The sequence below is a fragment of the Harpia harpyja genome, chromosome 2 (genome assembly GCF_026419915.1).
Source record: "Harpia harpyja isolate bHarHar1 chromosome 2, bHarHar1 primary haplotype, whole genome shotgun sequence".
Classification (NCBI taxonomy): Eukaryota; Metazoa; Chordata; class Aves; order Accipitriformes; family Accipitridae; genus Harpia; species Harpia harpyja.
Window position 1 is genome coordinate 10125313 of NC_068941.1, and position 17669 is coordinate 10142981.

Below are 17669 nucleotides of genomic sequence, written 5' to 3' on the forward strand. Positions count from 1 at the left end.
AAATACTTAAAATTTATCAACACATATAAGCTTAGCAATATCAAAAGCTCCAAAATGACACTCAATCTAGGCCATACAAACCTAAATAAAACCTAAGTTCTCTTATACGCAAGTTGTTTTTTTTTAAAATCTACTTTTCCTCCCCAGGCTTGTTACTCTATCACCATAAATCAATGTAAATCTATTAAAAACATCCAAAAGGATTAGAATTGTCTGCAATATATACTATAAAATCCATGCAAGCTACATCTATGTAACTTCATGTAAGAGAAACAACTGGTGAAAACATTCCAGACTCCTTTGAGAATCACTGCAACACTTACTTTAGAGCTATATAGAACTGCTGTCATTAGCTTTCTGAGTAAAACATAGTACTGTTTTTAGGGCTGCAAGAACTTTTAGGTGATCCAAGAGGAACATGAGTGTAATCAGTGCTTGTAAATTAGAGATGCAAAATTCCTCTGAGACCCTCTTTGCCCAAAACTGAGAACACCATGGGGAGAGTAACAATGACAGAGGTTGCTCGAGATCATTGACAGGCAGATTAAACAGTTACAAAGAGACTTCTGCGAAGATGACAGCTTGAAAGGAAACATGAAAACTTGTGATTGTGGGTGACAGACCTTAGAGTGACAGCCCAGCAGTGAAGCTGTGTTTGACCCTGCCAGGAGTCACTTCATGGGCATTGCCACCTTTTCCCAAGTCTGAGAGCAGCCATCCCACCAGACTCCAGGAGTAGCCTGCAACCAGCAGGCAGACTGACAGCCCAGGGTGAAATAAACAGGGATCAACGTTATCAGGCATGTGCATGGGAACTCATGGGGTGCTGTCTCAGCAGGGCACAATTAGCAGACTTCAGGAAGCAGCACAAGTACACATAAAGCTGGAGCACCCACACCTTCAGCAGGAGGGGCGTGCAGACAGGGGAACATGTACGTCCCAAAAAGGGAGTATCTGTGCACACGTGCCCACAATTTGATTCCATGCTTCCTGTGGGAAAGGGTGTGCGTACCTATGTAAAAGCAAGCAAGAAAGTGTGTGAGATCAGTCAGTACTTCATGGAATCAATTACACAAGGCTGTTTATAGATTTGTGTTTGTTTATTCATTTATTGCAAATGCCTAGTATCATGGTTTACCTGTTATTATTAATATTGATCATTAATGTATAGGCCACTGATTGTCCATTTATTGATTAATAGCATGCAGTTAACTGCTTTGATTGACTTAAGCCACATGTGTTGAGCAGTCTTGCCCAGCTAGAACATATTAAATCAGAAATCTAGTGTTCTGAAATGATAAGGAAGATGACTACTCTAGCCCTGTGGATACTTAGATGGAAGTCTAAATTCACTCACGATTTCACTATTTATAAAACAGCAACTAATCAAAAATATGCATATATATTTGGGCACATGTGAGTAAAATTTCAGAGTAAGATGATCCACTAGCTTTCAGTCCATCCCAGGGACATCTACCTTTTAATATACCTTCTTCCTGAAGCAGTCACTTAAGCAGAAAACATGCACTTCCCTTCTACTATCCACGCTCATTGCCATATAGACAGTTAGACAGATCCTTCTGTGTATGCATGGCTATGAATCAAAGAGTTTGGCCATTTTGGTTGTCATGCCATATTCTAAATTATTTGATCAAAGTGGTATCATTAAAGAATTTCAGATAGGCTTGATCCTTGGAGCTAAAAAGGAGTTTCCTTTAAAAAAAAAATGAAATAAAGGTGAGACCAAATGAAATCACATCATCTGTAATTTTGACAAAAATACTCAACTGGCTGTTCAACCACAACATAAGTGATTTTAAGGTTGTTGGTTTTTTGCCTTTTTTGTTTTTTTGGTTTTTTTTTCTTCAGTCAAAACTACTGAGTATTAGAAATGCAGTAATAAACTGAAAGTTGATAGCTTTTGTTGAATGTCTAAAATAGGTTCAGTTAATGCCAATTGCTTTCATATCCACTTATTACAAGTCAACATAAACACGTCAATGCAAGACTAAAGATTTATAGATGAATGAGATACCAAAATGGTAAAATTCAGTACTAATACCCTCTGCAAGGAAAGAAATTCCAAAAAAGTAGGGATATGAAAATGTTGTTCTTTCCCTTTTAAGAATTAAATAGTAGCAGGCACAAGCAAAGTGCAAGTGATGACTGAGTTTGGAAATACTTTATTTTAGCAAATACCCTAAATACCACCTTAATCTTTGATTGCTTGTCACAACATTTTCCCCTCTCCAAAACACACTACTATTGAGAATAGTTTTTCCATGGAAAAATCTTGGCTAATAAAAGTGAAATGCTAACAAGTTCCCCTCAAAAACACATCTTCAGTGGTTGAGGTAACTTGGCATTTCTAAGCAGGTTTTGGTCCTAGATTTATTTTACAAAGGAAATGGAAAAATAAACATTGTTTAAAACAAATAAAATTCTTCTAGTAAGTAAACCATAAGGTACCAAGCAGGGGGTGAAAGCACAATACTAATTTTTATTGCTCTAACAGAAAGTTTGGATACAACCAATCCTGAAAATAAAGACCAATTTTAAAATTGATTAATAAATATTCAACAGTGACTAATATTCAACACTGATGAATCTGTCCATTCACTCTAAACCTGTATCTTTTACTGTGAGTATTGTGACACAGTAACTTTAATATCTACAAATAGTACAACTAGACTTATTAAACAGACGCTGAAATTTGTATAACACCCGATGTTTACAGTGATAAGCGCTTGGCATTACAACAGATACCAATTGCTCTTCGTGTAATATTTTGTATGGGTTTGGAAGAGAGGAGAGGGAACATCTGATGCAGCCGTTCTTTCTTGGAGGGATAAAACCAGTATCAGCATGCATTCAGCCAACCTAGGTGTCTAAATACCAGCATTACCTGCAAAAGCTGCATACAAAATTGAGTGCATGAACACGTGTGCATGCACAAACACACAGAGCCATCTGTAACTGTTTACATAAAAATGGAAATTATTTTTACCATTTTTGGGGTGACGTTATTTAAAAATCAAACGATGAAACTAACTGAAACATCACAGCAGTCTAACCATATTTATTTTAATTGCAGTATCAAAGGAATTACAGTAACTAAAATCAAAGGAAAAATTCATAATTAAACAAAAATTTAAGTACATTATAAATTTTAAGCTTATAAACTTAAAAGTTTATTTTAAAAAGCTTATTTAAAGCTTTAGGTAATGCTATACAAAAAATATTACTGGTTGATATTGAATCCATTTCCTTTTTATTGTCAGTCCACAAATCTACCATTTACTGAAATTAAATTTTACTTTGACCTCAGCCATCACTAATTAAGAGAGTTAACAGTTACAGTCAACTGGCATTGAACAGACTTTGGCTGTAAATATAAATAATCATGAAATTGTGTCACAGCTATTCCTCTCATTTTCCGTGATATACTTCAGGAATATAATTAACACTTCTCTTACCTCTAACTTTCAAAGAGCCTATGGTTTAGAGCTCTTTATTGAGAAACAGTGAATAGAAATTTTATTAACAACATTAAAACTCAAAGCTACTTTGAACATTCAAATTTCAGAACTGCATTGCGTAATTCTGTAACTGGATTTTGAGCAAACTGTATTCTAATGAAAACCTATCTTAAGAGTCAATTTTGCTGTGATACTAATCCATTGTTCCTTCTAAATCAAAGGTCAAATGTTAAATGTTTCAGGAAACAGCTGAACCAAACAATAACTGGAAATATGCTACGCTAATGCTAATGATGCACACATTTCTAACAAACTTAAGAGGCATTAACTGAAACCGTTGTAACTATCACTATCAAGTCAGTTTGCAGTACAAACAAGGCCCATGATAGAGCAGCAGGTTACAAAAAGCTATAGAAAAGATATGAAATTATTTCTTAAATTGCCTGGTTTATACCTCAGTTGTTTTCGTAGCTGCTCTAGTTCCACATTCTGTTCTGCTACAGTTTTCAGAAACTGTCGATTGCTCTGCAAAATAAGGAGGTATTTGTAACATGTTTCTTACTGTATTGACATGTTAAACATTCAGATTTGTCACAGGGCATTTCTACAGAATATAGTAAGCATAAAAATAGCCAATAAGGTCTATTTAACACTGTTGCCGGTCTCCAAGCGCCAAGGTTTAGGTAGAGTATTTCAGAAAAGCAAATACAGAGTGATGTTACCTAATCCTACCCTTCTTTCCCCGTATTTTGGTAGTGCAAGAACTTCCTGAGATGAGGAATTGTAATAGCTCAGACCAACCATCTGCATTCCCATCTAGTTTAGGTGTCTAGAATACCTTGTCACAATAAGTACCACAGTAGACCTCATATTGCTGGAAAGAATTCCTTTGTTTTAGAGACCAAGAAAAAATGAGCAAGTGCTCCTTGTTCATTTTTTCTATGCCAGCCATAGTGCTGGAGGTGTCATTCTCCTTCAATTGTCTTCTCACTTGAGAATAATTTCATATTTTTGTTACTCTACTAGCCTTTTCTAGATCTTACATATATATTTCATTGAGATATTAGAGATGACCACAGCTGCAGGCAAGCATTCAAGATGCTACTGTACTGTGGACTTAAGCGCAGTATATTCCTTTTCCCTGACTCCTAATAATTGCTGACATTCTTCTTGCTTTTTTGACTGTTGCCAAGAATTTTTTTCGGTCACTTCCTACTTCTAAAATACCTATTCGAAGTGGTAACAGTTAATTTCAAGACCATCACAGAGTACCCAAAGTGAAAGCTCCCTCTTGCCTACATGCATTATTTTGCTTTTATTAATAGCAATGAAGTGTCAGACAAAATTCACTCAGATACTCAGTATCATGAGATCTTTCTGCAAATTTCTGCAGTTTACTTCAGTTTTCACTGCCCCAAATACTTTAACATCAGTAGTGAACACTGTTGCCTTAATACTGCATCTCATTTCCAGAACATTCATAAATATGCTGAACAACTCTAACCTGAGCACATCTAGGAAACACAGCTGTTTTACCACAATAAAAAAGCTGACTAATTACTCTGTCTCTTCACTTCCTATTTTTCAGTTTGTTAGTTCAAGAAAGGCCATGCTTCTTTATACCATGACATATTTATGTCTTTGGTAACAGACCTTGCCAAATGTTTTTTGGATAATGCAAACAAATGGATTACCTTTATCTTATCATCTGTTTCATCTCTTTCAAAGAGTTCACATATTTCACTCTCTCCTCTCCACATCATCCCTTTCCAATTTTATGACTTTAAGCATTCAGTGATTCTGTTTTGTGAGGTACCTACTACCGATTTGCTCGTAACAGCAGATCAAACAGTCTGTAACTTCCAAATCCTCAGCAAAACTGCTTTAAAAGCTCATAATTGTATTTGCTTGAGACTGTTTTCAGACAGCAACCCCCCCCAGTAACTCCGAAGTATCTATCTTTAGAGAGTAGTTAATTTTGAGCCCATCACTGACTATGCAAGGCAAAAGTTCCTCTCTGAGAGCATTATTCCGCTTTTATTAATACTGACAAAACAGCTTGTGAACAGGACAACTGCTCACAAGATACAATTCTGTAGTAGTCTGCAATATACTACTCAACATTGGTAAGGACTCGATTGGAGCATTATACTGTTTCCAGCACCACAGTTCAACACAGATGGCACAATTAGAAAGAATTTAAAGGTGAGCAAGAAGAGTGATTAGACATCTTAAAAACATTGTCAAAGGACATTTAAAGACTTGACTTGCTTAGAACAGAATAGAAAAAGCAGGAAAAGGGAAAAGATGGCAATATAAAAATTTTCAATAACAGAGGCACCATGACAAAGAATGTAGTAAACTTTCCTTCATACCTACAATATTTCACATCAAATAAACAGGCTTATATTTTAATAAGAGGTCAGATGTGAGGAAAAAAGGTTCCAGTGACAAAGAAGAGAGTAGACAGCCTCTAGTAGGTCAGGAGTCTTTTTGCACTGCCAGTATCCGAGACAAACATTAATCAAAAAAATCACACAGGAATCGTGTCTTTCAGAGAAGAAGCTGCTCAGCCAGAAACTTCAAGTTTTTCACCTTGATTCTTCTAAGATATTAAAATTGTTTGTCAGTCCTGGAAATTCTAGGCTAAAGCTTAGAGACTCACAATCTATGGATATGGATGAAGCAGTAGGAGATGATTAGAGCTCAGAAAAATCCCTGAAAAGGTCAGTGACAAAGACACTGAAGCCAGCAGAGCCAAACTAGGAATCGATAAACATGTGGCAGAGCTAGCCTATATAAGAGGTCATCATCAAAAGAAGCGTGACCAGCAGGTCAAGGGACATGATTGTCCCCCTCTACTCCACTCTCGTGAGACCCCACCTGGAGTACTGTGTTCAGCTCTGGGGCCCCCAACATAAGGAGGGCATGAACCTGCTCAAGCAGGTCCAGGGGAGGGCCACAAAGATGATCAGGGGGCTGGAGCACCCCTCCTATGAAGAAAGGCTGAGAGAGTTGGGGTTGTTTAGCCTGGAGAAGAGAAGGCTCCAGGGAGACCTTACAGCAGCCTTCTAGTACCTAAAGGAGGCCTACAGGAAAGATGGGGAAGGACTCTGTAACAGGGAGTGTAGTGATAGGATGAGGGGTAACAGTTTTGAACTGAAAGAGGGTAGTTTTAGATTAGTTCTAAGGAAGAAATTCTTCACTGTGAGGGCGGTGAGGCACTGGAACAGGTTGCCCAGAGGAGTTGTGGATGCCCCATCCCTGGAAGCGTTCAAGGCCAGGTTGGATGGGGCTTTGAGCAACCTGGTCTAGTGGAAGGTGTTCCTGCCCATGGCAGGGGGGTTGGAACTAGATGATCTTTAAGGTTCCTTCCAACCCAAACCATTCTATGATTCTATGATTTTCTGCTTTGTGAAGATGGTTTTGAATGTGTGACTTAAGTACACTCACCACATACTAAAATTCTGAGTTTAAGTTTACCACTAAGTTCCTGAAGAAAGAGCTTGCATAGTATTAAGAGCTACCCTCTCAACCACCCTAACCTGCTGTTTGGAATTCAGGAAAAAAGCCATTACTACTTAATGTTTTACTATCCCTAGAGAAGTTTGCAAATCTGAGTGGCACAATTTCTTTTTCAACCAGGTATATATGAAGGACTTTTTGCTTTTCTTTTATACTTTGAGGCTCTGGTAGTGAAAAAAATAATTTACTAGGTCAGTGTTCACAAGGTTGTACTTACCGACTCTATTTTCTCATTGGCTATATGCAGTTGCCGAGTCAACTGTTGAAAGCCAGTCAGTTGATCCTAAAAAGAAAATTCAGAGCTTCTTGTAATCATCATTATCATAAAGACTGTATAATTAGAGAGTTTCATAGTCAACAGAAAACATTTTCAAAAAAATTCATACATGTTGCAGGAAATTCAATATGCCTTTGTAGATTTTATTTAGATTGGTTTTAGCTGCTGACCTAGTAATCTGGAAAATTAGATTTACTACTGAAAAATGTATCTGAATTTCACTCAGTTACAAATTGCCTCCTTCCAAAACTCACACACACTTACTATCAAAATATGAAAGCATACACAAGTAGTGCCTTTAAAGAGCCACACAGACTATGATGCTACCAGAAGCATTTTTGCTAAGAACAGTAGCAGACATGTACCCCTTAATTAAAAAAGGCCTGTATGGATATGTTTAATTTGCTTTTTGCCACATAGGATGTCTTGTGTCCATACAAAAAACTGTTCAATTAAACTCTTGAGTCCCTGAACATGAACTCTGTCATGCTATTTTTCCTAGGATGACAAAGAAAAAAAAAAAAAAAAAATCATCTGCAGCATGCCAAGTGTCTTCAGAGCATACAGAGGACTCAAGCCCCTGAGCTGGAGTATCTACTAATTGTGCTGCGTTTATTTAACAGTCTCAAGGCCAAGTATATGCTCAAAACATATTCCAACAACTCCCTCATTTACTATGTCCAACCCTTACAACGATATCCTTTCTCATCTTTGCTTTCTGTCAATTCTAATTCTAGTTGATCTTACCTATTTCTATTTACCTCTGACAGCTATTTTCTGCTCCTCCATTAAAAGCAAAACCTAAAATAAAAAAGTTTATTTAACTGAAAAGCCATTTTCTGTGGGAGACCAGCGGCAATTAAGAATAAAAGGCAGCTCAACCTCATTCTTGTTACAATGGCATTAAAATCCACCATGAATTTAGTTACCAATGAAAAGTGGAATCTGACAGCCCTAAACCCTCCAACAGCTACCAATAACTCTGTATGTTCTACTATGTGTATGTGTCGTGGTTTAACCCCAGCCAGCAACTAAACACCACGCAGCCGCTCACTCACTCCCCCCCACCCAGTGGGATGGGGGAGAAAATCGGGAGAAGAAGCAAAACCCGTGGGTTGAGATAAGAACGGTTTAACAGAACAGAAAAGAAGAAACTAATAATGATAATGATAACACTAATAAAATGACAACAGCAATAATGAAAGGATTGGAATGTACAAATGATACGCAGTGCAATTGCTCACCACCCGCCGACCGACACCCAGCCAGTCCCCCGAGCGGCGAATCCCTGCCCCCCACTTCCCCGTTTCTGTACTGGATGGGACGTCACATGGTATGGAATACACCGTTGGCCAGTTTGGGTCAGGTGCCCTGGCTGTGTCCTGTGCCAACTTCTTGTGCCCCTCCAGCTTTCTCACTGGCTGGGCATGAGAAGCTGAAAAATCCTTGACATTAGTCTAAACACTACTGAGCAACAACTGAAAACATCAGTGTTATCAACATTCTTCGCTCTGAACTCAAAACATAGCACTGTACCAGCTACTAGGAAGACAGTTAACTCTATCCCAGCTGAAACCAGGACAGTATGTTACCAATAACTGACAATGCAACACAAGAAATAATCTAATAAAAGGAACAGGAGCAAAAAGATGGAACTACACATAGATAAGAGTCCTCATAACTATTACTTGAAATAATTATGAAACTTGAAAAAGTACAATAGCTGCACAGATATTTTTCCTGTTTCTTGGAAAAGAACATATTGGTAAGGTGGACTTAATACCACAAAAGACCAAAAATCAGTAAAAAAAATTTCTGTTATGTAGGTAAGCTGTAATTGTGCCCACAAGTCTAGGGTACTTGAAAATGGAAAGGAAATGTTAAAAAAATTTGTAGCATCTCTTTACAGACCTAGAAATATCTGCAGCGAGGTACATATAGGCATGAAGTTTCTATTAGTTCTTCACACTATCTTTATACAGCACTATTTTCACACTATCTTTATATAGCTCATCAGAGCACAACAGCTTTTCTGAACTAAGATTTCCTGACAGGTCTTCCCCAGAAACAGACTGCTAAACACAAGCTAGCATTAGAAGAATACTGGTGAACTTGAGTTTTCATTTGTTTCACACACTTCTTTACTGAATGACAACAGGAAATGGAGACTACTTTTCCCACTATACCACTGTGATCTTACAGACAAAATTCAGGATTCAAACATAGGAGAAAACATGGAAGACTTCCACCTCACAACTTGGAAATCTTTAGCAGCTTTTTCAGATGTTGAGCTCTACTGAAGATTTCCAACCATGCGATTCAAACACATGATTATTTATATGCACATGCATATCTTGGGCACATATACACACACCAAGACTCAGACTCAGTGCATTCCCCAAGTTCCTGCCCATATATTTGGAATAAAGAACTTTTCCAATTGTAACTGTATTTAGCTGATGAATCAGTGACCACATCTGACCACTCAACTTTAGATGACTATTATGGAAAATAATTAACAGTACTGGTAGAACCCCCTCACTTCCATTTGACTACACACAAACCCAGAATCTCTACAGCATAGAAAGACATTCCAAAATTAACAAAAACGTAAATGAAAATTACTTTCTGCTTTTGCCTTTCAGCCACATGAATCTGCGTTTCAGTCATGCGTTCCTGGTACTGCCGCTGGAGTCGATCATGCTCCTGTAATACAGTCTGCCAGAGCTCTATTGCTTGTTCTTTTTCCTAAGTTAGAGAACAATGGTTTGTATAAAATATTCTATTATAGCACATTTACCTTCATCTATCGTTCTCTAAAAAGAGAGATCTTAACTTCTATTTTGAAGAAATGCCAGTTTCTGTACTTTTCTCTGCACACATTACAACTACACAGACAAAATACCAAATTCAGGTGCAGAAAAACAGATGCTTACAAGTTCATCAAATTCCACCTACAAGTGAACTGCAAGTTTTCTAGTGGTTTTTTTTTTTTTTATAGCTCAAACTTTTACAGGTATTTACTGTAGGCCTACAGTATATATAACATTCAAATACCAAAATTCAACTGTCAGTTTAACTTCAACTTAATCATACACAACAAAGGATTGATACATCATTGTAATAAGCTCAAGAAGACTTGCTTACATTTTCAGATTTAAATATTATTTTCTATATCCCGCATATACTTGCCTCCTTGTATCACATGACAATGTTTTTGATTAAAGTGACAAGCTACTACAAAAACTTGAATTGAACAAAGTACTTCATTAATTTCCTGTTCAGGAATTCAATATAAAGATCAAGTCAAGTAGCTAAAGTTACAGGCACAAATTAACATAAAAAAACTTATATGAATCTAGGAAAGAAGTTCCTTCAGGTCTTTTAAGTTGAAAGCATAAGTACTTGTTTCTTCAGCTACAGAAAGTCAAGAGGACCCCAAAACAGTCTCAAGGAACTCTGAACAAAGGAATTGTGAACCAAGAAACAAACCAGCTTCCCCTAATCTGCCAAGGCACAACAAGAGAAATAAAACAGTACAAATGTTTCATGTCACACACTTGATTTGTAAGTTGTAGTTGTTCTTGAAGGTTTCTCACTATGCCTTCATCTGCAGGAATATCAGTTCCCAGAGGCATGAAAGGAAGAGCCTCCAGTTGCTTCTCAAGGGCCTCTTTCAACTCTGCATGCAGCCTGAAATTCAAAGAACCAAGTTCAGCAAAGCATTTCTCCAACAGGGATTTTTTTTTAACAACTGAAGTATACCATACCTTCAATCTGTACGTACTATTTACTTCTAAGTCATATTTTAATCTATTAAGTTACATTCTACAAACACAATAGACAATTTGAAATATTGAAATAATATCTAGTTCTTCTAGGGATACGGTTACATCTCCTAAACCTGGTGCTGTAATCTATATTAAGCACTTAAAGACTCTCACATTAAGCTCACGAGTATGAAATCTTCAACTATTAAGTAGATTCAAAAGATTTCAAGGTCCTAGAAAAAAGCTTTTTAGGGTTTAGAAATCAAGAAAAACAGCAGTAGTAACAGGGCAGTGCAATTATTTACCTTTCATTTTCCTTGGTGACTTGTTCAAATTTTAGTCTCATCTCGTTCATTTGCACCTAACACAAAAATACGCAAGAGTAAGCACTCTAAGTGACACAAACTTTGGTGATTCTTTCACCTTTTAATTCTGACTGATACTGTAACAGATGGACAATTTAATTCAGCATAAAACAGTAAATGAAAGTCACTTCCTTTAAGGAAAGTCACAGGATGCCACTTAAATTTCACAGCTGCTAAGTCCTATTATACCTCAGCATTCAGAAGTTATTACGAGCATTAAAGTTACCTTTTGGAACTCTTATAGCTCTTACAGATGGATTCTTAACTAACTCGAGTTCTTTTAGGGATACAGTGGATAACTTGTCTTTTATGCAGTAAGCATTTGAGAACAGAGTTCAGGAATTAACTGAGGAGAAACTTCAGTTACATGAGTCAAATGAACTGTTTTGTTAACTAAAGAGTGCAACAAAACCACAGTGTTTCTATTGCCTTCTGAAATTGGCCAAGCTTGAAGACTGCATTTGCAGAATCTTTATGATGGACAGATCAAACAAATTAAGCACATTAAACCAAAACCAGAGTATAACTTCTGCATGTAGATCACAAGTAAAAATTGCTTTCTGTATGCCACAGGTTTTAACTATTAAACATATCATTTTGCTTTTCAGTGATCATATGAAGCATTAAAAAGTTTCATTTTTCCGTGGTTGAAATAAGGACAGTCCCCCTCTATCTCAGCCTCCATGATAATAAACATTTAAAGAATTATTTGAATCTGAAGAATTATTAAGAATGATGAAGGCTGGGTGTATCTACACTTGCAGGACTGCGCTGGACCACATGGCCAAGGTCAGACCTGTAAGGAAAGAGAGAAACAGCTGCCTCATCTGAATGTCACCTAGGAAAATACCTGCAACCATATAAGAACATCTAGAGAAATAAAACATGCATGTTTCATTTCACAACACTACTTCTCCAAACACACAGTAATCTGTGCAATTTGGACAATCTCCCAACCTTTCCATAGAAAGCTCTCTGTTCTTCCATTTGAGGCAGACTGCAGTCCAGCAAGTTTGTGAAGCATGGCACAGGCATACTTTCCTTTATTGACAAAAACTAATGGCCTAGATATTAATACTATAAAATACTAAGAATATACAGTCTGAAACATCAGGAACATCCATACCTGATAAAGCTGCAGCTGTTGTCTCATTTCTTCCAAGTGTTTATCATACTCTGTGATTAGAGTTGACAAGCTAAAAAGTTGAAATACATGCTTAGAATTAATTTTGTAAATGCTGAAACACTGTTCTTGTATTCAACTAGTTTTAAAGAATTCTTAATCTAGAGAACAGAACAAAACAGTCACTTTATTTCCAAGCTCAACATTCACCAGAATCAAATGAACAAATTTAATTACTACTTTTAAAGTATGATCATTAATAGCAGATTTCCCATATAACAGAACTAGAACATGGGACATTATAAATGAGCATTAATGTAACATTAATATTTCATACATAGAATCCCAAATGACTGAAGACTAGGCTTTGTTACTGCTGCCACATGCAACAGTAAAGTGGCCTACAAGACAATGTAAAATAATGTAGTTCTACTTATATACTTTTTCCCTCCTAATATTTTTGTGATTGATAGTAATTCTCTGAAAATTCTGTATTAGTCCAGAGTGATAATGCCTTAAAATCTAACAAGAAAGGATAGGTTATTTTTGTAACAGGAAATGACAATGATTATTAAACAATTTGCCAACAGGCAACTGTTAGTTGAAGATTGTAAAATAAGCATTTTTAAAAACATCCACCTGACCTCAACAGACAGCAGTTACCTGTGTTACCTAGATCAGCACAATCTTACCTGTACTTTTGTTTATTACCTTAAAATTTAGACTAGAGAATTCCTGCATTCATCTCCCACCTTTTATTTTACAGATTGCAGAAGAAAAGTAATATATTTAATTTACTGAATAAACAGAATAGTGTCTAAAACCAACTGCTACAGGAACACTTTTACAGACTCCATTCACAAGTTCTCAGAGCTGTGAACACGCATACATAAGACCAGGTTCACCTGGATATTTACACTTTTAAAAGCACATGTTAATTTCTTTTGAATACTTTGTAGTATTCCCACTTATAACTTGCAATCAGTTACCTTTGGTCCATCATCCTGGATCCTGATATGCCATCACCACCAGCGGCATTTTGCTGTAATGGTATACTTTACATATTAGTACTTGCACATGACTGCATGTAGTTTTAAATTTTTACATGCAACCCAAAGCTGTTGTTCTGCCTGTACTGTAATCATACGCAATATCCCACATGACCACTTCCAGGTTTATGTTCAAAAATCCTTGAGTGCTGGCCCAATTTAAAAAAACTCTAATTTTTTTTTTTCCCTGGAGATGCTCTGATATAAAGCATAATTGCATGTGAGGGGGAATCACCTTGCTCTTAAAAGAACAATCATAAGTTTGTGTAAGTGCTTAGTTCATTTCCATGCATCTCAGCATCAGGAAAGTGCTGATGCCCTAGCTCCTGCACAGACTTTTAGACAAGCTTATGGTACCAAGCACAAAAAGTTATCGTCGCAGGAGACAAATATCTTGGAAAATAGAAGTCTATAAAAGTGAAAAAGTCTACTAAAGTAGAAATCAAGTATTACTTCAGGGGTATGTTCTCCTGCAAATGACAAACTTTTGAAAATGCAACAAAAATACCAGAATTCACCATTATGACAGATTTATTCTGCTGCTTGGAAAAACAACAAGCAACTCTAGAGTTGTGTGATGGACCTAAAGCAAGGCCAGGCCACATTAAAGTGGGCTGTGCTCTACGTATGCAAAGATGTTTGTCTCAAAACCTCATCACAAAAATTCTTACTTCCATCCCTGAGTTCACATACTTGCTCAGCAGCAGCTCTCAAAATCTCATCTGTTTCATACTGTCCAAGTGCCACCTTTAGCCTCTGATCTGAAAAACACAAAGTTTGAGAATCATAGCTACAACACAGGCTATTATCTAGATAAACCAGACTGGCAGTCAGAAATATGTTTAACAGCGTAGTGCTTAGAAGAATTTTATGAAGCAGTTGTGTGCCTTCAATTTAGCACAATTATTTTAATGAAAATAGGACTTGAAAAAGCCTAAAGGCTGTGTAATAATAATGAATTCCATTTCTTCCATATTCCTTCTGTTTTCTTTTAGAAATTTTAAAAAATGAAGTTTCTGCCTAGAAAACCCACAAACACACATCTTAATGATTCACGAGGTCTACATGCAACAAATCACATTGTGTGTCCAATTCAATTAGCTGGATGTTTGACAATTAACCTGTTGTTGGGAACTCAACCCTGCAGTTCTCAATAAACATTCAACAAACTTAGGTCAAGAGCTTCGCTGATAAATGGATCCGAGCATTCAAGTATATCCAGAAGAAACCAAAACAAGAATGAAGAAACACAGTCTGCCAGCATCTGCTTTTTCTGAAAGGAGCAAAGAACAATGAATAATGAGATTTCACACTGCTAAGTTAGGAACATCAACTAAGGCGTCACTCTCCCCCCTTATTCATCTAACTTTGGCTATTGGGATTTAATTTGTAGTACAAGTAGTCTCTGAAAGAACCATCAGAAGGTTGGAAAGGAGAAATAATAGTTCTTCCCTCTTGTTCATGGAGTGTTCTTTCATCTAACAAAACCATAAGAATCCGAGTAACACCTTTGTAACTGGAATGGGTAAAAAGGAAGAAAAAGGAAGTCAGGAAGGTAATGCAAACATTTTGATTTAAAACAACTTCTTGCCTATTTTTTTTTTTTTAATACACATCCCAATGGTTCTTTTTCTGGTTCTCATCCTCTAAAGGAGGATATAGAAAAAAGACAGAGGGTATAGAAAGGAGGTAATAGTAAAAGGATGCCAAGGAACAGAAAAGAGGAAAAGTAGCAGCCCACATCAGCCAAAGCAGTCTGCAAACATGAGAGGCCACAGCTACAAAACGGGACAAATCTTAAACACCCCTTACAGACATACTCACCTTCAACAGTGAATCATTAAATACATTCTGATAAAAGGTGTATGTCTTCAGTAGTATCACAAAAATATGTATTGAAATGGAGGAATTATTATTTGTAGGGTGGCTGCTGATACTTCAAAACGCAATCACGTAAAATTCAATTTATAACTGATCAGTGCCAGAGACTAGCTTTTCACTTGGAGAACCTTTTTTTACAGCTACATATTTAACACAACAAATACTTACAACATTAAAAATAATAATGCTTAGAGAATCTCTTCCTGTGTGTATTACACACATTCAGCATTTTAGAACTTCAGTTTCACATTCATAAAACAGGAGAAACATCAATCCATATATCAGACTTACAGCAGGCCTCAAATAACTTATGTCTCAGTTGGCATACAAGCCAACTTCAAATTTGTCATTTGGCACCTTTCAAAATGTATAAAGTTTTTAAAAAGAGAGAATTAAACTCCTTGATAGAAAAGGCAACTCCTACCACTTCACAGTGAACTTAGTCTGAACTCTATTTAGAGCCTACAGATTTACAGACTAAAGAAGCTACACTCAGACAAATTAGATACATATAAAAAAGCAAAATACCAATATTTGAAAATCCATGATTTGTTCACATCATAGCATAATAAATACTCAGGCAAAGCTTGATAAAGATATGGGCTTTTGAGCCAGAATGACTCTGTTGGCTCAGACAGAAGCTCTTCTGCTACTACGGTCCTTAAAATCAAGAGCTGTTTTTTCACCTTTGGCCACCCAAAGCTGTCATACAAAGTTTAATACCAATTGAAATTTTGATTTTTGAGTGATGCACAGCCATAGCACTTTATGCACTGTGATCTCATCCTACTTCCTGCTGTGCTATCAAGTTTTCCCGCAACACTAATTAGTGACAGTAACATTCTTGGGACTACACATCAAACCACTCCTTAGTTATAGTAATATAAACTGTGTAGAAGTAATTTTGCCAGTATTTTGCTGGTAAGGAATTAAAGTGTACTCTGCTTCAGTCATATTAAGCTTACATTAAAATAATCAAAATTGTAACAAATAACACAGAATTAAAAATATTGATTTTAATCTGTAAAAGAAATTTTATGAGTAACTGGCAAGACAGCTTTTTTGCCTTTCAGGTGGAAGACAAGCATAGGAAACACAGTAGTCTCTTAACTGGAGAAAAGAGGCATTATCACACAAACTGCACGTGTTTTTGGCTATTACCCTCATCAGCAGCTTTTAATGATTAGTCTTCAGCTAACTAAAAAGTAGCTTTGATGCTGTTATTCACTATAGCGAACACTAGAAGAGCTACAGAATATCAACCTTCATCGCTACAACCACAGGCAAAAGGGTTTCTACCCTCTGTAGAAACTGACCCCAGCTCCGGAGAGGCAGGGTCCAGGCCTCGGCTGCTCAGCTCCGTCCTTCAAACAGCCCCGGAGCAGCACCCGGGCCAACCCACGATGTGTCGGGAGCAGGCAGGCAGCCCACGAAGCCGACCGCTCGCCGAGCCCTCACCTGGCTCTCCCCCACTGCCGAGCTCAGTGGCCATATTTCCAGGGGAAAAGCTTCACTGCCGCTGAGAGTTTATCCCCAGGAAAAACCTGCAACAACCCAAGGGAAAGCCGGTTATTTCAGCCGCTCGCCAACCCCCGCTGCCCGGCGGGCTTTCGCCTCTACCGGCGGATAAGGAAGGTGAGAGACAACAACTTCCAAACACCGAGGACGCACTCCCCTCACCTACCGGCTCCCACTTCGTTAAGTAAAGCCTTTGTAAGGCTGCAGCTGGCCGGGGCGGAGGCAGTAACCACGGCCTCCCCCTCTACACCTACCCCTTCCCCTCAGCCCGGCGCGGCAATCCCACCACCACCGCCCAGAGAGGAAGAAACCACCCCGGGCGGCGACCGGCCCTGAGGGCACCCACTCACCCACACCGCCTCAGCGACGGTTAACCCCGCTTGGCGCCGCGCCCCCGTCACGGCTAACGGCCGAAGGCAGGACCTGCCTCGCGGCGAGGGCCGGCGCGCGCCCACCTACCCGCGCCGCGAGCTGCTACCGCCGCCGCCGCCGCCGCCGCCTTTTCCCTTAGCGACCAGCTCGGCCCCAAGCAGCGCGCTGGTCACGTGGCGGCGGAGCGACCGAGCCCGCCAACCTCGGAAAAGGGGCGGTCGGGCGGGCGCGTGCGCATGCGCACTGTTGAGCGGCTGCCGGTCGGGGCTGGGGGTTGTGGCGGGGGAAGGCGGGAAGGGGAAAGGGGAAA

At 38.2% G+C, this 17669-nt stretch overlaps 1 protein-coding gene across 3 annotated transcripts in view; it reads right to left on the reverse strand.

The window, feature by feature from the left end:
* SCLT1 (sodium channel and clathrin linker 1) overlaps positions 1–17288 on the reverse strand; it is a 47210-nt gene extending 29922 nt beyond the window's left edge. For 2 of the 3 annotated variants that reach the window (XR_008239359.1, XM_052815266.1), the window contains exons 1-10: positions 17154–17288; positions 16928–17013; positions 14282–14349; positions 13529–13581; positions 12543–12612; positions 11357–11412; positions 10842–10974; positions 9907–10029; positions 7222–7287; positions 3934–4004 (exon numbers count right to left, since the gene is read on the reverse strand). Coding sequence is in view for 2 of the 3 variants with exons in the window: in XM_052815266.1 (XP_052671226.1) it covers positions 3934–4004; positions 7222–7287; positions 9907–10029; positions 10842–10974; positions 11357–11412; positions 12543–12612; positions 13529–13581; positions 14282–14349; positions 16928–16961 (674 nt within the window). In the remaining variant the exon portion in view is untranslated. Of the gene's footprint in view, positions 1–3933; positions 4005–7221; positions 7288–9906; positions 10030–10841; positions 10975–11356; positions 11413–12542; positions 12613–13528; positions 13582–14281; positions 14350–16785; positions 17014–17153 lie in introns of those variants that run through there. The other variant, XM_052815278.1, reaches the window with a different exon arrangement.
* Between the last annotated feature and the right edge of the window lie 381 nt (positions 17289–17669).